Source organism: Macrotis lagotis, chromosome X (assembly GCF_037893015.1).
Source record: "Macrotis lagotis isolate mMagLag1 chromosome X, bilby.v1.9.chrom.fasta, whole genome shotgun sequence".
Classification (NCBI taxonomy): domain Eukaryota; kingdom Metazoa; phylum Chordata; class Mammalia; order Peramelemorphia; family Peramelidae; genus Macrotis; species Macrotis lagotis.
This window is the reverse complement of record NC_133666.1, coordinates 547,339,795-547,367,357: the sequence shown is the minus strand read 5'-3', so window position 1 is coordinate 547,367,357 and position 27,563 is coordinate 547,339,795. Positions and strand designations below refer to the sequence as shown.

At 37.0% G+C, this 27,563-nt stretch overlaps 1 protein-coding gene across 1 annotated transcript in view; it reads left to right on the top strand.

Annotated features, from left to right (window-relative positions):
* The window catches only part of CDH17 (cadherin 17), a 59,945-nt gene that overhangs the window by 9,783 nt on the left and 22,599 nt on the right, over positions 1–27,563 (top strand). Inside the window, exons 2-9 of the mRNA XM_074200223.1 lie at positions 3,921–3,991; positions 15,275–15,376; positions 18,208–18,342; positions 20,061–20,199; positions 20,976–21,134; positions 21,293–21,492; positions 24,636–24,767; positions 25,387–25,537. Coding sequence (XP_074056324.1) covers positions 3,941–3,991; positions 15,275–15,376; positions 18,208–18,342; positions 20,061–20,199; positions 20,976–21,134; positions 21,293–21,492; positions 24,636–24,767; positions 25,387–25,537 — 1,069 coding nt within the window. The 5' untranslated portion in view covers positions 3,921–3,940. The remainder of the gene's footprint in view (positions 1–3,920; positions 3,992–15,274; positions 15,377–18,207; positions 18,343–20,060; positions 20,200–20,975; positions 21,135–21,292; positions 21,493–24,635; positions 24,768–25,386; positions 25,538–27,563) is intronic.

Sequence of the window (27,563 nt, the reverse complement as noted above, 5' to 3'; positions counted from 1 at the left end):
AAAAGAAAGGAGGAAAGGAGAAAGAAATAAAGTAAGGAGGAAGGAAGGGAAGGAGGGAATGAGGGAGAAAGGAAGAAGGAAGGAAGGTAGGAAAAAAGAAAAAGACAGGAAGAAGAAGAGAAAGAAAGGAAGGAAGAAGCAAAGAAAGAAAGAAAGAAGAAAGAAAAGGAAAACTGGCCCCGGGGCGGAGCCAAGATGGTGACAAGAAGGGATCGAGTCTTAGGAGCTCTCTGATAAAACTCATCAGCTAAGGACTCTAACTAAACTTTCGAGAGAAAGAACCCACAAAGGGACCCAGTGAGGCAGTTCTCCTACTCAAGGTAACCGGGAAAAGAGCAGAAATTCTCTGCTCCCCCGGGGTCGGAGGGGCGGCCCGCTGGAGGGGTGGTCGGCCAGAGCCAAAGAACCTCAGCTTCCCGGAGGCAGCCCCAGGGTGCTGGGGGTCTCAGCTCACGGCAGCGGGGGAGTCTCCTGAGCTGCACCCCGAGGAGCACCGGGCACAAAGTGGGGGAACAGCGGGGGACCTCTGCCAGAGTGAGCACATGGAGCCCAGCCCTCAGGGCACACAGCAAGCAGCATCTTCTTTCCCCAGCCCTGATCCAGGAAACAGAAGCAGGTGGAGCCCGTAAGCAGGAGCCCCCAGGACATGAGCCCATTGAGCTGCGGGAGAGGAGTGAAGAGAGAGAGACTGCAGAGCTCTGTCCTCTGCCCCTGAAACAGGACTCTGGGGCTCTGACCACATTCAGATCCTGATCGCAGTCTAGGCCCCCCTATAGAACAGCAGCCCCCCCACCTCAGCCCCTTGGCAGGGGGGGCGCTTATGGTCATTCACAGATCAGGAGGGAGGACAGAGCTGCACACACTGAGATCCTTGTGGGAGTGTCCCAAAAGCTCAAGAAACACCCCAAACCAGGCCCAGGCTGGGAAAATGAGCAAGCAGAGAAACAAAAAGAAGACTATTGAGAAATATTTTGCAAATGAGCCCAAGAAGGACCAAAATACTCAGTCTGAAGATGAGGAAGCACAAGCTCCTGCATCTAAAGACTCCAAGAAAAACAGAAATTGGGCTCAGGCTATGATAGAGCTCAAAAAAGACTTTGAAAATCAAATGAGGGAGTTGGAAGAAAAACTGTGAAAAGAAAGGAGAGAGATGCAGGAAAAACATGAAAATGAAGTCAGCAGCTTAGTCAAGGAAATCCAAAAAAATGCTGAAGAAAATAGCCTGCTAAAAACCAGCTTAGGTCAAATGGATAAAACAGTTCAAAAAGTTATTGAGGAGAAGAATGCTTTAAAAAGCAAAATTGGCCAGATGGAAAAAGAGATAAGAAAACTCTCTGAGAACAAATCCTTCAGACAAAGAATAGAATTCAGGGAGATTGATGAATTTACCAGAAATCAGGAATCAATACTTCAAAACCAAAAAAATGAAAAATTAGAAGAAAATGTGAAATATCTCACTGAAAAAACAACTGATATGGAAAACAGGCTTAGGAAAGATAATTTAAAAATTATTGGAATACCTGAAAGTCATGATCAGGAAAAGAGCCTTGACATCATTTTCAAAGAATTACTACAGGAAAATTGCCCTGATATTCTAGAAGCAGAGGGCAAAATAGAAATGGAGAGAATCCACCGATCCCCCAGAGAAAGAGTTCCCAAAAAACCAACCCCTAGGAATATTATAGCCAAGTTCCAGAACTCCCAAGTCAAAGAGAAAATATTACAAGTAGCCAGAAGGACACAGTTTAAATATCGTGGAGCTGCAGTCAGGATCACACAGGACTTAGCAGCAGCTACATTGGAAGCTCGTAGGGATTGGAATACAATATACCAGAAGGCAAGAGAGCTTAGAATGCAGCCAAGAATGAACTACCCAGAAGGCTGAATGTCCTCTTCCAGGGAAAAAGATGGACTTTCAATGAACTAGAGGAATTTCAAAGGTTCCTTTTGGAATGACCAGAGCTGAACAGAAGGTTTGATCTTCAGATACAGGACTCAGGTGAAACATGGAGATTGGAGGAGAGGGGGGAAATATGAGGGACTTAATGAGGATGAACTGAATGTATTCCTGCATAGAAAAATGACACTGATAATACTCATATGAACCTTCTCAGTTAATAGAGCAAGTAGAGAGAGCTTTTATAGTTGAAGCACAGGAGAAAGCTGAATTCAAAGATAAAATATGGGGTAAAAATGGAGTCAATAGGAAAAAAAGGGAAATGGAATGGGAGAAAGAAAAAGGAGAGGGGGAATAGTCCAAGATATTTCACATAAGATTTTTTTTTATTACAATGAGCTATTGCAATGATATGGAAGGGGGGAGGCAAGGGGGAATGAGGGAAAATTTGCTCTCATCAGAGATGGCTAGGAGAGGAAACAGCAAATATACTTAATGGGGTATAGACATCTGGAGTAAGAAGGAGGGGGGAGCAGGGGGAAGGGGTGGGGATGTGAATAAAGGAGGAGAGGATGGACCATGGTGGGACAGTGGTCAGATATAACACATTTTCTTTCTTACTTCTTGCAAGGGGCTGGGATTGGAAGGCCTGCCCAGGACCACAGGGCCAGGTGGATTCTGGGCCTAAGGGGTGGTATGGGGGCTCAGGGCTTCTTGGCCCCAGGACCAGGGATCTGTCTGCTGTGCCACTCAGCGACCCTATAGCAGAGTCATAGTGAAAGGAGAGAGAAAATAGAGTACATGGTAGTGGAGAAATAAGAAAGGAGGGAGGTGCGATCAGCAATGGCAATGGTGGAAAAATATGGAAATAACTTTTGTGATGGACTTATCATAAAGAATGAGATCCACCCATGACAGAGTTGTTGGTGTTGGAACAAAGACTGAAGCACATTTTTTGTTATGATTATTTGGGGGAAGGTGCAGGGCAAGTAGGGCTGGATGGCCTGCCTGGGGCCATATAGAGGGGTGATCTTTGGGTGTCTGGGGCCAGATTTGGACCCAGGTGCTCCTGGCTCAAGGGCCAATGCTCTGTCTGCCACCCAGCCACCCCTACTATTATTGCTATTTTACTTTATTTTGGGTCTTTTCTTTCTTTCTTTTTTTTTGGGGGGGGGTTTGCAGGGCAGTGGGGATCGGGTGGCTTGCATGTCACACGGCTGGGTGATTGTTGGGTTTAGGAGGCTGGATATGGACTCGGGTGCTCGTGGCTCCAGGGCTGGTGCTTCGTCCATTGCGCCACCTGGCCATACCTACTATTATTATTTTTTTATTTTAATTTTTTTCTCTCCCCTTTACTTTTTTCGCCCAAACAAGTCTATCCATATTCATGGGGGAGGAGGGGTATTTTGTTTACTAGTAAACAAGAATATTTTATTAATGTAAAAAACATTTGAACAAAATGAGAATAAACAATAAATTTGAAAAAAAAGAAGAAAGAAAAGAGGAAAAAATAAAGAAGAAAGAGAGAAGAGAGAAAAAAGGAGGAAGAAAGGAGGAAAGAAAGAAGGAAAGAAATAGAGAAAGAAAGAAAGAAAGAAAGAAAGAAAGAAAGAAAGAAAGAAAGAAAGAGAAAGGAAGGCAGGAAGAAAGGAAGGAAGGAAGGAAGAAAGGAAGAAAGAAGGAAGGAAGGAAGAAAGAGAGAGAAAGAGACAGAGAGAGAGAGAGAGAGAGGAAATTTTTTAGGATAGGAACATCTCATTTGAGTCTCACAATAGCCCTGTGCAGTAGGCTATTATTCCCATTTTACAGATGAGAATATTGGGGCTGAGATTAATTAATTTGTCCATAGTCACTATATAAGTAAGTGTTGAAGATAGGATTCAGATCCAGGTCTACCTGACCTCAAGCCCTCTATCCTTTTATCCTGGCCTTAGAACATGAAATAAAACATTGATCTTTCATAGGTAGAAAGAATTATAGTTTGAATAGTCATTAATTGTTCTTATCTCTGGTTTTTTCACAGGAGTTTGAATCAAAGAAAACATGCTGACTCAAGCCTCCTTTCAGTCACTGTTACTCCTTTTACTTTATTTGGTAAGATCAGAGAGCTTTCTTTTCTGTTTTTCACTAGACAATGTGCTGACAACTTAGGTATTTTGTGTCCCTTTCCTGCTCCTCCCTCTCCCTTGCTTTTCCTCCCCTCTACCTCAGGAGATTTCCCAAGTTTCCTTTCCCTCTCTTCTCAGCTTCCAGCAGGAAAATCTTGTCAGGTAGAGAGCCTTCTCTCCCTGCCCCAGCTTAGTGGGAGGGTGGGCAGGATAGAGGATGTGGTGGTGGCTCCCCAGATCAGTGGAACGCACATTTTTGTTAAAAACTTTCTTGCAAAACAAATGGGAACCCAAATCCGGGTCAGTAGATGGAGAAAATGTATAGTTTACATTGGTTTAATTCCCAGAATTCAGTGGTCGTAAATCATATGCTCTTCTGTCTTAATTAAAATGTCCAGAATGAATGTTCTTCAGCAGGAGATGGAAATGCCTCCCCATCCTACCCGTAGCCCCTAAAAACTATCAAAAGCACTTGGTCAAGGTTTAAAAATGAAAAGAAGGAAAAAGATTCCATCTTTAAAATTTCTTATGTGATCTACTGAACTTGATCAAAGGAGCACGAATGATAATAGGGTTTTCCTCTTATCTTTTGCTGAATTCTTTATTTAGAAGAAAAATCATCTTCATGGAATGCTATCCCCAACTCACTAAAAAATGAAGTTATTTCTTTTGTTTCCATATTTATTCTAGTTAATGCTTTAGGTTTAATTTAGGCTTGTTTTTGTCTATGTGGGGGGAGAGGCAAAATAAGTAACATTCCTTTTTTTTTCCCCCTATTAAATTCACTTTCAGAACTTCTTGATCTAATTTTTTGAAGAGTAAGGCAGGTTTTCACTACTTTTTTGGGGGGGAGTGAAAAATGGAGACAAAAAGAGATTAAAGACACCAAGCTCTAAGAATGCTAACAGGCCCCTTGTTTCTTAGTGCCTTTACTTCGAAGAAGAATTGGAGATTGCCAGCTAGTTCACCAGAGTCAACAAAATTCTTAGGTTTTTTATGGTTAAAGTTAAAATGCGGGAAAATTACTGAAATCTTGTAGTGGAAGACATTCTTAGTCATTTGTACTATATCAGAAATGTTTTCCAGTTTCTTTCCCAGAAGCAAGATTGGAAAAGAAGTGAAAAGGGTCTTGTAGACAATGAAGGAAACTGTGGGTGTTGAGATAAGTAAAGTAAAGGGAGAAATAGGAGCATTCTCAAGATAACAAGGACAAACTTCACTTCCTTCACATTCTATTATACTTAGGCACAATAAAACTCTGAGGAGTTTTCTTTGGTTTTTGCCGCAGGTATGGCAAGGCTGCTGTTGATTTTTGGTTACTGGTTTAACCATCCTCCATTTTTTGAGTAACTTCCGCCCCATACAAATTAGCAGAGATAGGCATACATAGAATTGGGATATGTTCCCAATCATTTGAAGAAACCTACCCTCAGTGTCTTGTTACACATTTATGACAGAGTGCTTGATCCACCTAGCCCTGGACATATTAACTTAAGTGACTCAAAGAGTGTATAAGAGTTTTATAACTTTTATAGCTCCCATAGTAGTTTAATGGACAGGAAGAGAGGTTAATGGTCAAGATATAAAACCTGAACTTTGAGCCCTGAAGTCAAACACCATCCTCCAGCCATTATTCTTTATAATGAAGTCACCCTCTAGATGTTGGGAAAGAGCTGCTATTATTGATGGGTCAGTAATAATGGTATATAATAAGCAATGGTCACGGTGTGATGTTGGACAGAGAATCAAGAGGACTTGGGCATGAATCTTGGCTTTGATTTTTATTAGCTGTGAAATTCTGAGTAACTAATTTTACTTCATTGAATCTTAATTTCAAAGTCTGTCAAATGGGAATAATCAATCAATCAACAAACAATTATTAAGTAATCACTGTGCGCAAGGTACTGGGGAAATTAAAAAAAATCACAGTTCATACATAAGGGAACTTTCATCTTTATTAAGGTAAGACCAGGTGTATACATATAATAGTTAATAATAGCTAGCATTTACAACCCTCTTTAAAGAGGATTATTGTTATTGTTATTATAGGTTATTGTGTGACAGCTGCTATCTTTAACACCATTTCAGAGAGAAGTTAAGGGACTCAGCTGAGATCCCCAAAATAACACTTATCTAGGAGTAGATTTGAACTTAATTTTTTTGACCTCCACCTAGCCTCAGTAGTTATGGCAATCAAGAAAGGCCTCATGTCAGAAGTGGTGTTTGAGCTGAATTTTGAAGGAAAATAGAGATTCTGAGAGGTCAGTTTAAGGAGGAGGTAAATGTTTAGTTTGCCTTCCTAGAGATAGCTAGATAGTATGGTGGATGAAATGCTTGACCCTGGAGTCATTAAGACCTGAATTCAAATCCTGCCTCAGATACTTACCAGCTTTATGAGAACGCTGGTCAAATCATTCATTCTGTCTACTTCTTTTTGTCATATATTCTCAGTAATTGAAAAAAGGATTAAATACTGACAGAAGAATCAGATCTGCCTCTTAGAATTCCTGCCTCCCTTCAATATTCCTGATCTGCCTTGCACCACCTCATCCCACTCCCTTGGTGTTCCCCTTTGAAATTTGAATTTACTTTAGATGCCCATTATATTTATCTATTTGCATAAAATCAAGAAGCGTCTGTGATTTAAATAATATCCTGATTCCTTTTTTCTCCCTGGAGAAAATTAAATTTAATTTTTTTAATTTCCCCAGTACCTTGCTCAGTCTTTTCACTACCTTACTTTTCCAGCCTTGTTCCCATCCTACCTGTTTCAAGTCTTTTTTCATTACCACTTACCTACCCCTATACTATGAGTTCTCTCTAAACTAGATCTCTAACCCCATTAACATGCCCTGTATTTCTCCTCCCTGTGTCTTTGTTCCAGCTGTCCCTTATGTTATCCTCACTTTCCCCTCTTGCCTGTTGAATATCTGTCCATACTTTTAATTCTAAATCAAATGTAAACTCTTCCATGAAGTATTCTCTGATCTCTGTTGGTATCAACTTTCCCCTTCAGATTTCACTGATGATGTATTATTTTGTATTATCCAAGAGTTTGCTGAGCCAGCTCATATCAGTTTGAGAGTCAATTGCTAAAATTTCAGAGTGAGCATTTATACCTCAGGAACTGGCAAATACTCCAGACCAGGTCTGGATTTATTGTTTTGTTGACTGTCTAGACTTAAGAAAGTGATGGAGAAAGTAATAATAATACAGATTTAACTTAAAAATATGATCTGCGTGTATTTTTTAAAAAGAAGGGTAATTGTTGAACATTAACCAGCACAAACCCCCATTATTGTTGAATGTAACTGTAATTAGACTGTAAGTTTCTTGGTGGGTGGAGGAGATGAGTTTCCATTTTAGATAAACTTTGTTTCTCCCCTTTACATAATGCAGTACCATGACCATGCAAGGAATTTTTTAGCACATCAACAATAAACTGAAGCTCAGTTCAGTTAAGTGATTTGCCCAGGGTCCTATAGCTAATAGGAGAACCAGGATTCAAGTGACCTTGTTCTCATTGGGTGATTTTAGATTTCTGAGTCTTGTTTCTTTTATCCTTTAAAAAAAGTGGTTAGCTAAAAGGTCCCTTCCAGCTCTAAAATGCTGCAATTTCAGAAAATTCACTGTGATCAAATGAAAACCCCCTTGAGAGTTACAGATAATCTGCTAATAAACAAGTTGTCCAAAGATTTTCCTTCCCTTCCAGACTATTTCCCAAAGTTGTTTTTAAAAGTGAAGGACAAATCCAGTTTTGTAAATCTGACTTTAAATTCACATTTGACATTTCAAAAACCCAGGACATTTAGGAAAGATCTTTCTTTTAATACTTTAAGAGACTGACATTATACAATTGAAAGATTGTTAGTGTTAGGAAACTCATGGGGTAAGCCACATGGCTAACTTCTGAATGCCTAATTATCTATTCTGATTAAGTAAATGAATGTGATTATGTGAAACCTCCTGAACTTTCATTAATTAAAGCCCAATAGTAACAGCACAAGACAGAGCACTTTATAGAAACTAAAAAAATACTCCATCCACTGACAGAAAAAGGTTTTTTAAATTTAGATAAAGAACAAAGACACAGAGAGGGGAAATGTAGGGTATATTAATGGGGTTAGAGAATAATTTAGTTTAGAGAGAGCTCATAGTTAGGGGCAAGTAAGTAGTGATGAAACAAGACTTGAAACCTAGGTAGGAGGGCACAAAGTTGAAAAAGTAGAGTTGTGAAAAGACTAAATTCCAGAAAAAAGGAACCAGGATATTATTTAAATAGCAGTAGGTAATTTGGGAAATTTTCAAAGATATCTATGACATGACTAAATCTATGCATGAGACTTATTACTCTCTCAAAAGGATGGATTGAACTAAGAGGTAACAAAGAGGAGGAAACCTGCTAGGAAATAGTCTGGTGGATAGTTATAAGAATCTTACCAAGGAGGTAACTGAGAGAGATGGCACAAAAGAGAAACTGATAGGACTGACGACTGCATATGAGAAAGGAGGCTGAGGAAAGCATCTTAGATCATAGTGCCATAAGCTTAGAGCTAGAAAGGGACCACAGAGGACCTCTAATCTAACTGCTTTCATTTCAAAGTTGAGGCAACTGAGGTCCAGAGAAGTTAAATGATTTGCCTGTGGTTATATGGGTAACATGGAAAAGTCAAGATTTAAACCCAGGTCTTCTGACCAAAAAATATAGCACCTTTTCACTTTATGTGGACAAGTACATTGTAGCATCTAAAAGGCTTTGACCAAATGGTCCCTTGTGAATATTAAAGAACGCTTTCTAATATTAAGAATATTCAATTTAGGAAAATAAATAATATTAAAAGAATAGGATGTTAAAATTCAGAAGAGAAGCAAGTCTTTGTGGAAAGAGGAAAAAAAAATTCTGGTTAGGGGTCCATTGAATTCAAGTTTCCTCTAGAAGGTCATGCCAAACTAATCTCATTTTATTTTTTTGACAGGGTTACCAGACTAGTAGATCAATTGAAAGCCATAGCTATAGTTTAGCTAGATTTTAGTGGTGGCATCTGACAAAGTATCTCATGTTAATTTTATGAACAAAATGGCACCATGGTCTAAATCACAGTGTCAAATTCAAATGGAAAGGGGGCACTAAATCATACATAAAGCACCCTGTGGGGTGCACCTTGACTTAGAAAACCTCAAATCAATATTTTAATATTTGACTTATTTTGTTAAATATTATCCAGTTACGTTTTAAACTAGTTCAGCTATACTCTGGAATATCTATTTGACACCTTTGGTCTGAATAATTGAATAACTATATGGAAATGACTGAATGACTAGAGCTTTCAAAAAATGATCAAAGTACTATGGTAACTAGGGGTGGCTAGGTGGCAAAGTGGATAGAGCACTGACCCTGGAGTCAGGAGTACCTGAGTTCAAATTTGACCTCAGACACTTAGTAATCCCTCTAGCTGTGTGACCTTGGGAAAGTCACTTAACCCCACTGCTTTGCAAAAAACCAAAAAAAAATATGAAAGTACTGTGGTAACTAAAGGGATGTTTCTAATAGAGTATTTCAGCAATATAGTATGTTCTATTTCACAACTTTTGCCAGTGACTTGGATAAAGATATAGATAGCATTATTTTTAAAATTTGTAGTTGGCAGAGAATTTGGAGGGCTAGCTATTTTGTTGAATGATATTTGTAAAAAAAAAAATCTTTATAGGCTCAGAATGATGCAACTTAATCAAATAAGGTGAAATTTGCCAATATAAATCTGCTTGTCTGTTCCCTTCTATTCTTTTCTGTGTATTTTTAAATGTTTAATTGATGCTCTTTTTAATTTATTTTATTACTTTTTTGCATCACTATTATTATCTATTAACTCCCCTTCCCTTCCCTTTTAACCAATAAGAAAATATACATACTAGCTATGTCTAAAAACAATATATCTCATCACCTCTTTGCTAAGAGGTGGGTGGCAAACTTTGGCCTCTAACCATCTGAATTCTGAAATCTTTCAAAGTTATTTTCCTTTAAGTTATTGTGGTCATTGTGTAAATTGTTCTTCAGATTCTGCTCACATCGTTCAGCATCTGTTTATAGAGTTCTTCCCAGATTTTTCTTGCAGCACTTTCCTCTGGGTTCACTTCCCCAACTTTTACTTGCATTGACAGATTGGGGCAACTACTATCTGAGATTCTAGGGGAAACTTTCTTTACATAAATATCCTCCTAAAATAATACTCACATGCCCACACCAGAGTACTTCACATTAACAATCAGCCAATAATCTCAATTAGCTTTTAGAAAAAGGTTTTTATCAAAACACTATGGCAAAAATAGTAGTTACTAAGTATCCCTTTTCCATCCCCTGAAAACAACAACCTCAATCATTTGGAGCATAGATAAATATTTTATTTGTTTTCCAATTACATAGGATGGAGGTTTCTACAATCATTTTTTTTTCAAGGTTTTGAGTTTTACAATTTTTCCCTCCCTTCCCTCCCCCCAGAAGGCAATCTGATATAGTCTTTACATTTGCATCCATGACATGCATAGATCAAAACTAAATGTGTTGTGAGAGAAGAAACAGTTAGAAAAGAAAGAAATGAAACATTAGAGATAGCAAAATTATGTAATACTTAAGACAACTTTAAAAATTGAAGATAGTAAACTTTAGTCTTCATTTAAACTCCATGTTCGTTCTCTGGATACAGATGGTATTTTCCATCACAGATCCCCTAAAAGTGTCCCTGATTATTGCACTGATGGAGTGAGTAGGTCCATCAGGGTTGATCATCACCCCAAAATGTTAAAGTGCATGATATTCTTCTGGTTCTGCTCATCTCACTCAACACCAATTTATGCAAGCCTTTCCAGGCTTTTCTGAAATCCCATCACTCATGATTTCTTATAGAATAATAGTGATCCATCACATGCATCTAACACAATTTATTCAGCCATTCGCCAACTGATGGGCATCCCCTTGATTTCTAATTCTTTGCCACTACAAACAGAGCTGCAATGTTTTGTACATGTGGGATTTTTGTACATGTGGGATTTTTAACCTTTTTCATGATCTCTTCAAGACACCCAGTAGTGGTACTGTTGGATCAAATATTTTTTATTGCCCTTTGGGCATAATTCTAAATTGCTCTCCAGATCATTTCACAACTCCACCAGCAATGCATTAGTGTCCCAGATCCCACATCCCCTGCAACATTGATTATTTTCCTTTCTGGGTATATTGATTAATCTGAGAAGTATGAACACCTCAGAGATGTGGAGCATACTTTCTTACAAAGAAACAGAGTCGGGAGGAATGGGAAAATGAACATGAAATTAAAGTACAATGGTAGTAAGGCTCACTTCTAAGGAACACATATGGCCAATGCAATCACAAGTCCAGAGTGGCCAGGTCTCTGATTTTCTTTCTCCAAAGAGCCCTCACAAAGTTCACTGGTGTGGGACGTCAGTTATGGATCTAGACCAGGCTGGGTCCTCATAGGGAGGGTGTGACAACTTGCTGGAGAGATTGCTGAGTTGCTAAACTCTTCTCCCTGGACTAAACTGACCTGGATTGGGCAGGACATTCAGCTATTGTTTTGCTCCAGCAAGACTGATTTAGGTAATTCCCTTGGATTCTTTGCAGCATCCTTTATACGCCGTCCTCCCTACCATAATGTAAATGGGGATGGTTCTATTTGTAGCCCTATTGCTTACCATACTTTCTAGCACATAGGAATAATAACCATTTTGTAATCATCACTTTACCAAAGTAGAAAATGAAACTGGGAGAAATTAAGTGCACTCATGTGCTGTAACTTATGTGTTAGAACTGGACGCAGAATCCAAATCTCATAGAATGTTGACTTTTATCCTTTGTTACTAACCTTTCTTTCTTTTTTTTTTAATCAAAGATTTTATTTATTTTGAGTTTTATAATTTCCCCCATCTTACTTCCCTCTCCCACCCTCCCACAGAAAGCAATTTGTCAGTCTCTACATTATTTCCATGCTGTACATTGATCCAAATTCAGTGTGATGAGAGAGAAATCATATCCTTAAGGAAGAAACATCAAGTATAAGAGATAACAAGATCAGACAATAAGATATCAGTTTTTTTTTTTCTAAATTAAAGGGAATAGTCCTTGGTCTTTGTTCAAACTCCACAGTTCTTTTTCTGGATACAGATGGTATTCTTCATTGCAGACAACCTCAAATTGTCCCTGATTGTTGCAGTGATGGGATGAGCAAGTCCATCAAGGTTGATCATCACTCCCATGTTGCTATTAGGGTGTACAGTGTTTTTCTGGTTCTGCTCATCTCACTCAGCATCAGTTCATGCAAATCCCTCCAGGCTTCCCTGAATTCCCATCCCTCCTGATTTCTAATAGAACAATAGTGTTCCATGACATACATATACCACAGTTTGCTAAGCCATTCCCCAATTGAAGGACATTTGCTTGATTTCCAATTCTTTGCCACCACAAAGAGGGCTGCTACGAATATTTTTGTCCAATGATTTTTTTACCCTTTTTCATCATCTCTTCGGGGTATAGACCCAGTAGTGATATTGCTGGATCAAAGGGTATGCACACTTTTGTTGCCCTTTGGATGAAGAATAACCTTCCTTTCTACACAACATTCAAATTACAGGATTGAATTCTTTAAATCAATATGAGCCAGACTGGTATCCTCAACAAATGAGCAAAAATAATATTTTTTGTTTTTTTTTAAAAGTCAATAAACTAAGTAATGAAATTGGTCTTTCAAAATATGTAAGAGCAGGAGCAATGTATTTCTCAGGTATTGAAGATTTATTTGCTCTTATCTTTAACTTTAGTTGACAGCATGTTAGCCAAGAATAGACAAGTCTAAAGATATATTTGTTGGACTTCTCTTTCTTCTCATGTTATTTTTTCAAGGCAATAGGGTTAAGTGGCTTGCCCAAGGCCACACAGCTAGGTAATTAAGTGTCTGAGGCTGGTTCTGAACTCAGATCCTCCTAACTCCAGGGCTGGTGCTCTATCCACTGTGCCATCTAGCCACCCCTTTTCTCATGTTATTTGAACATTCATCTATCTATCTATCTATCTATCTATCTATCTATCTATCTATCTATCTATCCACTTATCTATTCAGACACATATACATATACTTATGAGTGTGTATTTTTTGGCTATTATTGAATGGCATTCATGTCCATAAATATGTACATTCTGGGGTAGGAAGAAAAATCTCTCAATTGCATATGAGCTTGATTTTATCCTTTTATAGGTTTATAGCTGTTTGTTCATTTCCAGAAAAGCACTCAGCTATTGATGTTCTTCTGGTTTTAGTGAACTCCTTTCTATTTCTGTTCTTTCTCACCCTTGACCTTATCCCAAATAGTATCTCCATTTTTCCTCATTGAATCCATCTCTGCCCACTCTCCAACAAAAGAACCACAACTGTAGTAAATATATACATATGTATATTGTTAAGGAAAACAAATCAATTTTATTGGCCATGTCCAGAAATATATATCTTATTTTGAACTTTAATCTGTCTCAGCTATTTGTTGAAAGGTTGGAAGCAAGTACAATCATCACCTTTCACAGGTAGGTGGTACAAGGAATGGACCTGAAATTAGAAAGACTTGACTTAAAATCCTACCTCAGATACTTAATAGCTATATGAATCTTGACAAGTCATTTAACCTCTATCTCATTTTGCCTATCTATAAAATGAGGAGAACAATAGGAGTTGTTGTAAGGATTAAGATAATATTTGTAATATAAATATTGAATTGTTACTTAGTGCTAGCTGTCATTACTATTTACCTCATTACATGAATACTTGATTGTTTACTTCATTGATCAGATTTCTGAAGTTGTAAATGTTGTTCTCTTAAATAATTCTGAATCTTTCATCCTTGTACAGAATGAAAGATACCTTCCATTTTTAAAAATAATCCCAGAGAAAGCTTTCTAAAATAAATAAACTTCAATTTGTTTTCACTGGAATGGTTATAGAATCATAGCTGAAGAGCTGGGAAAGATCTGGAAGGCAGAGATTGTCTTTTGTTTTTCAAGGAAGTGGGGTTAAATGGCTTGCCCAAGGTCCCACAGCTAGGCATTTATTAAGTATCTGAGGTCAAATTTGGACTCAGATCCTTGGGACTCCAGAGCCAGTGCTATATCCACTGTGCCACCTAGAGATTGTCTTTTGCCTCTTTTTTGTATCCCTAGCAGCATATTATCTGGCACATTTAATAAATATTTATTAATTGATTGGAGGTCATCTAGTCCAGCCCCCTTATTTTACAAATGAGAAAATACCTTCCATTCTCATCTTACCACTCCAAGGAGAGAATAATGCTTGGAAATCACTTTCATTGTTATTATAATCATAATCTCATTTATCTTTATCTGTTTTAAGCAAACAAGATAGTTCCTTCTTCTAAGGAACTTAATTTCTGTTTTGTTTTTTGTTTTTTTGTTTTTTAGATTTTTCAAGGCAATGGGGTTAAGTGGCTTGCCCAAGGCCACACAGCTAGGTAATTATTAAGTGTCTGAGACTGGATTTGAACCCAGGTACTCCTGACTCCAGGGCCAGTGCTTTATCCACTGCGCCACCTAGCTGCCCCTTTTTTATCTGTTTTAAGGAATTGATCATTGAGGAACAATCTTCATATAGACCTAGGGAGAAGGCAGATGGTGGACATTTCCTATTCATCATACTGTGTCCTATCTTAGTGTCCAACCACTGGAAACTGTTTGACAGAAAACTGCTAGACTTTGACATTCAGGGTCTTCATGCCCTGGAGCTGCTACGTGAACATGTTTTAAATACCTTCTTTACCCCTGTATATATATGTGTGTATATATATATATATATGTATATATACATATATATATATATATTTTCCCCCCTGCATATATTTTTAAGGATTGTCTATCTCAACTCTCCTCTGAAAGAAATATAGGCTTTTCCAGATTTTGCATTACGTTTTCGAGTACCAAACTTGGGATCACATCATGCTAATCACTTAGTTATATGGTATTTGTTTCTTCATAAGAAAAATTCAGGTCATACGAAGCCTTTGTAAAAATATTAAAAATATGGAAGAATTTGTGACAAAGATCAAATTTATATTGGCAATCATCACATGATTTTAATCTCTGATAAATCAACTCAGCAATTTTAACCCTGAGCACCATTAAAAAGTCAGGTGAAAAAAATTGTGTGGATTTTCAGGAAAGACAGCCAGTATAATTTCCATTTCTTTTCTCTCTTAACAGATGACTGGATATGGTCAAGAAGGGCAATTCAGTGGACCTTTGAAACCCATGACCTTTTCTATATTTGAAGGTGAAGAAAAAACCAATCAAATTATATTTCAGGTAATGACTACCTTTGGGTATTATACAATCTCATTTTAGTGAGCCCTGTTACACAGTGGACTTTGTTTACAGTCATACCTGAGTTAAAATGGCAGACTGAGAAATTCTTACCAAATAAATTTTTAGAGAACAAATTGAATAGAGGGGAATGTATCATTGGATCACAAGGGAATGCATAATTACATTACATTCTGCAATGACTCCCTATGCTTTAGACGTTCCTTAGGGTGGGGAATAGGACTCTAGTCACCCAGAGTGAAATTTGAACTCCTTCTTTGTAAAAGGAGACAGTTTTGTGTTTTTGAATATACTGGAACCTAACTCTACTATGTGATCCAATGTGGAAACAATGTGTTAGATTGATTCAAATTCCCTGAAAATCAGTATAGGTGGCAATAGGTGATTTTTGCACCAGAGCTAATACTCTTAACTTATTTCTCCCTCAAAGCTTAGCTCCAAATTTCTCCCTATGATTTTGATAAGGTGTCAAAGGAAAAAAACTGGTTTAACAGGCAGCTGGGAAATAAAGAAGGTAGAGGAGGCCCAGAAACAGTAGTGGGTGAGCATGGAGATCGGGAATTTGAATCTGACCTTAGACACCTGATTCTTACCAGCTATGTGATTTTGGGCAAGTCACTTAACCCTGATTGCCTCACATCCAGGACCTTCTCCAGACTTTCTGATTCCTTTCTGGACACTGGACTGAGATGGCCCTTGAAGGAGAAAGTGAGGCTGGTGACTTAGCACAATCCCCCCTCACTCAAATCCAATTCATGTGCATCACTTCCCTGATATCTTGATCTTCTTTGAGGATGAAGGACAAACATCATCATTATTATTATTGTGTGTGTGTGTGTGTGTGTGTGTGTGTGTGTGTGTGTGTGTGCAAATGCATTTGTATCACCTGTTTGTCTTCAATTTTGGGTGGAATCATTGGGAATCTTTGGCTTAGTAATGTCTGAATTTCAGTAAATTGGTGAGCAAATTCAACATGATACCCTAGTTCACGAAGTTTTTAACCTGTGTGTTGTGGATTCCTTTAGCATTCTGGTGATACCCATGAACCTCTTCTCATTATTCTCAGAATTTCTTGCCTACCTGCATGTTTGAGGGAAAGTCTAAGTTTTAGTTAGAGATTAGTGAAAATGAAGATGTAATTTGTTTCTCATTCGAGTTTATGGCCCTCCTGAATAAAAATGATTAACATGTATATAGTACTTTAAATCTTGTAAATTTCTTTGTAAATATTATCTCATTTTATTCTCACAACAATCCCGAGAAGTAGGTCCTTCCATTATGCCCATTTTATAATAAATAAACTGAGTCAGAGGTCAAGTGACTTGCCCAAGGTCTCTCAGTTAATATGTGTCTGAGAACAAATTTGGACTCAAGTGTTCAAGTTTAGTACTTTATTCATTATGCCACCTGGCTACTTTAATACTTGGAGTATCTGTGAATCCCAGATTAAGAACTGCTTCAGTTTAAAGATTTAATATTATTTGGCTTAGGATAAAAGTGGAAGGGAGAAAATATTGTGAATGGAATCTGTCTGGAGTATTGAAAAGAGTACTAAGCCGTGAGTCTGGAAAGCTCTAACATTGACTAGATATATGACCTTGGATAAAACATTTAATTTCCTTGGGGTTCAGTCACCTCATGTACTCAATGAGGTAACTTCCAAGTTATCTTCTAGTACCAAAGTGAATTCAATTGAACAATTAATATTAAGTACCCACAATGTGAGAGATACTATTCTAGACTCTATAGGCAACAGTGATATAGTCTTTGTTCTAAAGGAAATTACATTTTATAGGAAGGGAGTGGGAAATGGGGTAGAGGATGCTGGCCTGAGGGACAGTATGTACAAAGGTTTGGAGATGAGAGATGGAAGATTGAGTGTTGAACATGGAGAATAGTAAGTGGACCAGTTGGATATAGCTACATCTATCTGTATCTGTATCTGTATCTGTATCTGTATCTGTATCTGTATCTGTGTCTGTGTCTGTGTCTGTATCTGTGTCTGTATCTGTATCTGTATCTGTGTCTGTGTCTGTGTCTGTATCTGTATCTGTATCTGTATCTGTATCTGTATCTGTATCTGTATCTGTATCTGTATCTGTGTCTGTGTCTGTGTCTGTATCTGTGTCTGTATCTGTATCTGTATCTGTATCTGTATCTGTATCTGTATCTCTGTATCTCTGTATCTCTATCTCTCTCTATCTCTCTATCTCTATCTCTATCTCTATCTCTATCTCTATCTCTATCTCTATCTCTCTCTGTCTCTGTCTCTGTCTCTATCTCTATCTCTGTCTCTATATCTACATCTGTATCTACATCTATATATCACCTGGGTACAATTTCATACTTGTCTATATCTATATCTATATATCTATCTATAATCTATCTTAATATTATATCAATTCAGTAAATAATAAGTACCTACTTTGTATGGAAACTATATCCCCCCACCCACAATTCACTCACACATACATTTCTATTATAATGTGAGTTCTTGGCAATCGGAGGTTATTTAACTCTCTTTTTTAAAAAGTCTGGTACATATCAGATACCTAATAAATCCTTTTCAACTGAGGGATTGATTGATTCCTATCTCTGTGCCTTCTGTCATTCTTCTATCTTAAAGGACATGCATTGTTATGCATTAGGCATAGAAAGTCAAAAACAATGGAGTATTTGCCTTCAAAGAGTATATATTGTTTTACATTCTAAATGTGTTCATGGGTGCAACCTGTGAAATTCTTTATAACTTTCCATAAAACTAATAAATTATTCTTCTATATTTACTAATTTTGCTTTTCTTTCCTTCCCAGTTTAAGGCTACTACTAGCAATGTGAGATTTCAGTTAAGTGGTGAGACAGATGAAATCTTTCATATAGACTCAGGTGGAATACTGTATTATAATGGAATTCTGGATAGAGAAAATAAAGCTGTCCATAGACTCCAGGTGAGTAAAAACCGATCCTTGGGTCTTACCCTGATCCTTACCTCTTGAGGCATCATGCAGAACTTAAGTATTGGTTAAGAATTCTTTTTTACTAAATACCAACTTTCTGGTTCTGGTGGTGTAGTTTGTTAAGACTGATTTCCTTTATGTGTCCACAGAAGTACCTTCTCTTTCAAACTTTCTCATAAGGGACTCCTATTCTCATGACCAAGTCCTTTACTCAGGAATGCTGATCCAAGTGCAGTCATTTTAGTTTACCTTAAGAAAACACATCGCACTCACAAAATCAGTCACAATTACTCTTACTTACAAAATCAATATATTCTTGTCATAACCCAATTCTTTCTTATACCCCACCCGGGTACAATGTCATACCTGTCTTGAATACATCCAGGGAGAGTCAATGTTGGGATAAGAAGAGTGCTCAGCCAGGCAGACTTATGAAATCCTGGAAAGACTTGCAAGAACTGATGCTGAGTGAAGTGAACAGAACCAGGAGAACCTTGTACACATTAGCAGCAACATTATGAGATGATCAACTATGAGGGGACTCAGCTCTTCTTAGCAGTTCAGTGATCAAGAACAATTCTAAAAACCTTGTGGTGGATGGAAAACACTTTCCACATCCAGAGGGGGGAAAAACTGTGGAATCTGAATGCAGAGCAAAACCTACTATGTTCAACTTTTAAAACTTCTATGTTTTTTCTTTTTTTGTCATGTTTACCTCCCTTTAGTTCTGTTCTTCTTTCACAACATAACTAACACAGAAATATGTTAAGCATGATTGTTCATGTGCAACATATATCAGATTATTTTCTGCCTGGGGCAGGGGAGTGAAAGAAAGGTGGTAGAAAAATGTCTTCAAGTACAGACTACAGAATGGCAATATAGACTTGACCTAATTCTTAGAGTTGCTCTGAGGAACAATCAAGAGAATGTATATCAAACACCTTATAGTTTGATGCTTCAGTGTATCTGTGATCTCATTGCTGGATATTGTCCTTCCAATGTAGATTACTACAGATTCATGTCTATTTTTTATCCATTTTCTCCTATATAATCTCCAAAGAGCCTGACTGGAGATCTTCAATAAACAGTAGTGCTGTTTTCCTAGTAGAAATTTAAATGGTTCTTATGGTTCAAAGTCTGTGTGAAAGATGTTGTCATATTACTGTGGCATTGTGGTGGCTGCTTCTGCTGTTACTACTATTGCTATCACTACTAATTTTGTTACTAGTACTATTTCTGCTACTACTAGTATTATTACTGCAATTGTTGTTGCTTCTGCTACCACTACTTTTGCTATTACTCCTACTCTGTTTTTAGAGAATACCCCTCTAATACCATGGTTGAAGTGTTACTGTTATAATAACCCTAGTCAATAAAAATAGTTAAATGACACTACTTTTATTGTGCAGATTCCATTATAGTCAGTCTTATCACAGCAGTAATCACTCTCAAAGTGAATAATGGGAATCTCTACTGCCATAGAAGTTGTAGTTATTTTGATGAAATCCTCAGATTTCAGCCTATTTGACTAACTTCTTTACTAGGATTTCCAGGCATATTCACCCCAATTCAAAGGTCATTGAGAGTCATTGAGAGGTTCAAATATGACAACATGTAAAACTCTTTGCAAACCCTAAGGTGCTATCTAAAAGCTATCATCATCCTCATTGTTGTTAATGTTGTTTTAAACATTTCCTTTCAAATGTCAGGTAGAAGTCTTGGATGTTAGAGGAAATCGAGTAGAGGGTCCAGTTCCTATCACAATTGAAGTTAAAGATATTAATGATAACCGTCCCGCCTTTCTCCAGAGACAATACAATGGAACTGTAAGGCAGAATTCACGCCCAGGTAACAGATGGGGATGATGTGAGGTAAAACAGGTTGAAAGATCAGTGAGGCCTGGGAAGCCACAAAGATGGAAATAGGGGAGAGGAAAAATTCATTTCAATTCATTTCAGATGCTGGGCATTGTAATGGCTGCTGGGAGATAAAAACAAAAAAGGGATAAGCTCCTTTCTCAAAGGGTCTATGTTCTTTTAGGTGGTAGAGGATAGAGTAAGGAGCAATGTGTTGTTAATTAATAAATACATGCAAAATGTACATAAGATGAATACAAAATAATTTCAGAGGTGAAGGAATCAGGGCTGACATCCTATAGAATGAGACACTTTAGCTAAATCTTAGAGGAAGCAGGAATTATAAACAGTAAAGGCAAAGAAGATTGGACCAAAGAATATCCTTAGATCTTGTATTATGAAGTGTTCAAGAAAAAAAGTACTCTGGTAATTCAGTGATTAATTTTTTTCCCTCTTCTGGATTTTTTGTTGTTGTTGTTTTGTTTTGACAAGGCCATGGGATTAAGTGACTAATCCAAAGTCACATAGGTAGATAAATATTAAGTGTCTGAGGTCACATTTGAGCTCAGGTCCTCTTGACTCCAGGGTGAGTGCTCTATCCACTGTACCACCTGGCTATTCCAACATTGTATTTCTAAAAGATGTTGAACTACCTTCTTGCCTCTTTCAAAGCAGCCATTTGGGAAATCATTATCAAATGAATGGTTGAACCAGATCCCCAATCGGAGGCTGAAAACTTTGCATATTTTTGATGGTTTTGTTAAATAGGAAAGCCCTTCATGTATGTCAATGCTACAGACCGGGATGACCCCACCACTCCCCATGCCTGGCTTGTTTATCGAATTGCTGTGCAGCTTCCCAGTATAAAAGATGTGATGTATTTTCAGATAAACAACAAAACAGGTGGAATCTCTCTTACCCGAGAAGGTATGTAAAGGATGCAAGTTGTCTTTTTCCTATGCCTGAAAAAATCAAAATGTGAATATGATATAATTATGTCCCCTCCCACAAAAGAAGCCAAACAAAATCAACAAAATGGTTATAGTTACACTTTCCTGTTTTCTCTGTCCTTTCTACTTTTCCAGGATCACAGGAATTAGATCCATTTAAAAATACAAATTATAACTTGATGGTTTCTGTGATGGACATGGGAGGTCAGACAGAAAATTCTTTCAGTGATATTGTACCTGTGAATATTGTTGTAAAAGAGAACATTTGGAAAGCACCAGGGCCTATCTCCATTATGGAAAACTCTACTAAGCCTCATCCTCTCCAAATCACTCAGGTAATAGGAATGATAGCTAAAATTTATATATGTGCCAGATACCATATTAAGTGTTTTGCAAACTTTATGATGTTTGATCCTATAATCCCTGGGAGGTAGGGATTTTCATTATTTCTATTATATAGAAGAGGAAACAGAGGTTGTAACCCCTTGCCCTGTGATCTTCAATGAAACAACATGAACTGAGTGCACTTTTGTGTGTAGCAAAAAAAAAAGGGAAAGGAAAAGAAAAAACTATAATACGTCAAAATAATCACATATTATCTCTGCCCTTTTGGACAGTTCTCACTTACATTGATGGGTCAGGTTGCTAGGATTTCTGAGTTCTAAAGGGTATCCCACAAATAGTTGGGAGGAGGGAATAATTCTCTAATGCTGTTGGTTCAAGGCCTGACTGGTTGGTATGCTTCCTCCCAAAATTATTAGTTGAGAATCAACTAGACTTTTAGAAGAACTTTTTGAAAGTCAAGCATCTTTTAGAGAGGGGATTTACTAATATGAAATAGTAATAATAGCTGGAACAAAATATCTCCTCCACCATCCCTATGTCTAAGACATACTTTCCCAAGAATATAGAGTCCAAGAAAAAGTGATATTGGATCCCATGCCTAGCTTTTATATCAAATTGCCACCCAACTTACCAGGTTAAAAGATGTGATATATTTTCAGAAAAATAATCAAACAGGTGGATTCTCCCTTACCCGAGAAGGTATGTAAAGGATGCAAGGTATTTTTTTTTTTCATATTCACCCCCCCCAAAAAAATCAAAGTGTGAATAGTATATAATTATATCCCCACCTCCCCCAAATATTTTTTCACAAAATCAATAGAGTGAATGTAGTTACACCTTCCTATTATTTCTCCCCTTTCTACTTTTCCAGGGCCAATCCATTTAAGAGTACACATATGGCAAAATGAATGACTCATTTCTTGTTTAAAGGAAATTGTTTTCTCCTATTCCTGGAGTGCTCAGGATCCCTTTAGGCATGATGAATCTATATCAAGTTTGTCCTTGATTCCCAATACAACTATTTCCATAATCCAATCCAGTGATATTGCTAGGCTATCACTGGGAGGATAGAAAATCTAACATCCTCTGTTCTTTTGAAACTCAAAAGGTCCTCCTCTTACCATAGAGGAACAGAGAATGACTAAGATCTCTGACTAAGACCTCTCCTTCCCCTTTCCCCTTGAGATGCCTCTTCAGGGTATGTTAGAAAGTCAGACTTGATCTAATTTCTGTAATTTTTGGGACTTGATGTTCCAGAGGGTAATGACATCCTCTAGTTAGACTTCCTATCTGATGTCACTTGACTTTATCAGATGGCTTTAGCCTAAAGGCTTATGGTGGAGATGAACTGATCATTTACTTCAAGTAGGAGCAAAGTGATTGAGTAAATAGCATATTGATAGCTTTATGTCTTAAAATGGATCATTATCTGCACACAGTGCACCTGGTGATGATGTTTTGCCTTTTGACTCCAATTTTAGGTCAGAATTCTGTTTCTTCTATTGTCTTTGTTTTGGACATGATGCCCTGAACACGATTCTGATCTTGTCAAAGGATAAGAGCTATAACTAAGACTGATTGAGAGCCCAATTGTGAAGAGGGAACTTTTTTTTAAAGTTTCTCCCTTGTCTTTTTATAAGTTTCTCCCTCTTCTTGGTGCCAACATCGATTCTAGCTTTCTAGTGTCTTCATGCACCCCCTGAAACAATTACCCAGGATCCCACTTTGTGATCCCTCATCTAGATTTTCCTTCTTTTGGCAGTGATTCATAGACTTCCCTCCACCAAAACTTCAATGAACTTGGAGGAAAGGGTGGAAATAAGTCAAATAAATCACCAACAATTTGACTGTTACTGGCTAACAATGTGTTACTTGTCTCAGTGGAATTTGCCAGACAATTGGAGAGAATAAGTTGGTAATATTGACAGAAAGGACAATGATTAGAACAGCAACTCTTAAGTATATGACACATTTCAAAGCCTCTGGCTAACAGACCAGCCCAGTTATTGAATTTTCTTGATCATTTCCAAAAACCTTATCAGGAATTTGGCATGCAACTTAATCCTAACATTATCAAGACTAAATATTTTGGGGAGGGATCTGTGTTATTTATAGATTTTTTTTTCCTTCCTTAAGCATTTTCTTGGAGAACAGTTGAGTGTGTCCTCTATTGTTTTTTTATTCATCTTCTGTGGTGAATTTGGGAAGCTAGTAATAAGTCAGTGCTCCAGTTCTTAAATTTTGTTTGTCACAAAGAACATTTTGTCTATTATATAGATATTGCATAAATATAAATCATTTAATATTGGTTAGAGTTCCAAGATGGAAGGTTGGAGTGGAGAAGAGACAGGGAAAATACAACACGTTTTAGATGGATCAAATAGTATTTTTTGTGATTAAAAAATGTTTATGAAAAAGTATCCATCTCTGCCTCTGTCACAATTTAGCCTTGAAAGGTGAAGACTTTTCTTATGTCCATAAACTAGCCTTTATTAAGGGCCTACTATGTACCAGCAATGAGCTAAGTTGAAACATCTTTGGTTGGAAGTTAAATGTTTAACAGCCAGTAGACTTGCACACATATATGGACACATTTACATGAGTACTTACATACACACAGAGCTATAACAATACCATGTTCAATTTTTGAAAAGGCAAAATGATTAGGCAATAAAGAAGTATTTATTACTTGTCCCCACTATGTGCTACATACAGGGGACACAGAAATAAAGCTAAAAACAGATCCTGCCCTCATGGGGCTTACATAACATCAGAAGAGACAACACACTCAAAACTTCATGTGCACAAAATAAATTCAAAATAAAATACAAAGTAAATACAAGATAGTTTGAGAGGGAGGACACCAGCAATTGAATCTGAAAAGCTTGCATATCGGAAAATACTTTACACAACTGCAACATTGCAGATATAAAAGATGGTATAGTATGATAGAAACAGCACTTTGTATGGGTGGAGTCCTTCCTTAAGCAAGTCACAAGCCTTCCCTGGGATTCAATTTTCTCATCTGTTGAATGAGGAACTTGGGCTAGATGCCCTCTTAGATCAAATACATCTCTAAGTAAACCTTTGTATGCATCTCACAAGCTGGTTCTTATTCTTTGGGGGACTCTAGGTACACTGGAATGATCCTGGTGCTCACTACTCTTTAGTTGAAAAGGAGAAGCTACCTCGATTTCCATTTTCAATTGACCAAGATGGAATCATTTACGCAACTCAACCCTTAGATAGAGAAGAAAAGGACACAGTAAGTATTATTGAAATGGTTATCATTGGCAAGACGTAATCTTAGCTAGGTGCACAGATGATAGCAACAGTGATTTTTATTAAACAAACCAACATTCTATATCCAATAAAAAGCTAAGTGACTTGGAATCAGGAAGATCTAATTTCAATACCTGATTTCCAACCTCAAACAGTTACAATCAATGTGACCCTGGAAAAGTCATTTAACTTTTCTTAACCTCAGTTTCCTCATTTGTCCAATGAAGATAGCACCACTGTGGTAAACTTCATTGAGGAAAATACAATTAAAGTGCTTTGCAAACCTTAAGACACTATATAAATGCAGGTTCTCTTCCTTTTCCTTCTCTTCTTCCTCCTCCTTCCTTCTCTTCCTCTTCCTTCTTCTTCCTCCTTTTTCCTCCTCAACCTCATTCTTCCTCCTCCTCATAGCATGCTGTCAACTTTCAACAAACATGTTTCTTTTCTTCAGAATTCAGTCTTTTCATTTCCCCTCCTTATTCTCCATGCCTAAGAAAATAGCATCCATATGGATAAAAAGAAATTTACTTTTTTCTTCAGGGCAAAATACAGGAATGAATGTTGGATAAATTTTCTCCTGACTTTGACTTTTTCTGTTTTAGTATGTCTTTTATGCTGCTGCAAAGGATGAGAATGGACAACTACTAGCAAAACCATTGGAAATTCAAATTGAAGTTGGAGACATTAATGACAACACCCCCCTTTGCCCTGCCCCAGAGTCAGTATTTGAGGTCCAGGAGAATGAGAAAATAGGTAAGGAATGACCATATTATTTTCAGAAGGAAAACCACAGGCTAATTTGTGGGTCATTGTCAGGCTACTTGCTGTTCCCATCTTTCAGTAACTTTAAAATATTTGTTCTTTAAATATTTAACATGTTTTATTGATATCTTTTGACTTTATATCAGGTATGCTTCCTTACATATCCCTAACTTTTCTCCTTCTCTCAGGGAACAATTCCTTATTACAAAGAATTATAGGAAAAGCGTTGAGTAAAACTAGCCAAAGCAATAAAAAAATCTAACATTATCTGCCATGTTCTTTACCCATAATTACTAACTTGTTCAAAAAAGATAGGGAGGAACATCTCATCTTTTCTTTGGAGGCCAAATTCAGTCATTAATATTTCATAGAATTCAGCTTTGGTTGATTTTTTCCATTTTCATGTTGTAGCCATTGTGCATATTGTTTCTCTGCTTATGTTTATATCACTTTGAATAAGTTTGTATACATCTTCCCATGCTTCCCTGCATTTATTATTGTCCCATTCTTAATCAATAAACTACTTCATTTCTAGTTCTTTACTATAAAATATCTCTTAATTGTAGAATTTCTACCTTGAAAAGAACATTGAGAGATCATCTAGTTTACCCTCTAGTCTTCCATCAATATCACATTTAAAGCATCTTGAATTTTTGCTTTAACAGCATCAAAAAAAAGATTCCTGTAAGAAACAAATCCACTTCCTCTCTCTGCTCGCTCCTCCCCCTCCAGCAACACATTGCTCTGTTTAATCAGCCCTTCTGAAAAAAATGCAGAATGGTTCCAATCACCAAAGGAAATTGCTGACATTCTACAAATGGGTTATCTTTCAAGTTCTGACATAATACTGGGTTCTGAAGTTACTCGTAGACTTTGTATAATTTTTTCCATTAATTAACAAAGGAGTTAATTACTTTTTAATGTCTAAACTCAGAATTTTAGCTAAAATATATTTCTGTAGTGGAAAGTAATCCAATAACCTTGAGATAAATTTCTTGTAGACCTGGGGATTTTAAGGAGTTGTTGGGTTAGAAAAGACAGCACAGCAAGTTGAATTTGTGAACAAGTGTCATAGAATATCAAAACTTTCAAATGACACATTTTGATTGTGTGACTTTCTTTTTTCTTTAAAAGCAAGGATATTTTTCTTTTCTTTATATTTGAAGGTCTAAACAGAATTTGTTGTTTTTGAATGGAATTGTTTAGTTTAATCACCTTGTGTTTTGTAGTTTGCAGCTTTGGATTTTTTTCCTGGAGGTGATCTATGGATTCTTTTGATTGACACTGTGTTTTCTGTCTTCAGAATCTCTGGGAAGTTTTCCGGTATTTTTGAGTTTTTTACATTATATGTTCAGGGTTTTTGACTTGTCACCTTCTTCTTGTGAAACCTGTAATACTTGCTATTTCTGTGCATTCTGTCTTTTACTAGTATGGAGAGCATGTTTTCTTTTAATTTTATTACTTTTTACTTCTCTTTTTCAATCATTCAACCAATCAACATTTATTAAAACCTACTATGTGTCAGATACTATACTAAGTGCTGGTAATACAAAAAAAGGACTTTATAAATAAAATAAATATTATTCAATTAAATTACTAAAATTAAATAAAAATAAAGACAGGAAAATAGGAAATATTTAATGAGGGAAAGAACTGGAATTTAATATCACTCTTCTAGATTGTCCTTTACTTCCATGTATTTGCATTCTCATTCAGTATCTTTGCATAGGAGAGACTTGACATACAGATTCAAGTTTTTCTATTCTGTCAATTATTCCTGCAATTCATGCTATGAATTCTATTTTCACAATTACTGTTTATCTTTTCAACCATCTAGGAATATCATATAGTGGTTCTATGTTCTCTTCAGAATCTATAGGGTCTTCCACCTCATCAGGTGTTGAATCATTTTCCTTATTTTGCAATATTTATTCATAAATGCCTAAAATCATTTATTAGTTTTGGAAGCCATATTTCCTTCTGCTGTTAATATTGGTCTAACTACTTTTGTTCAATG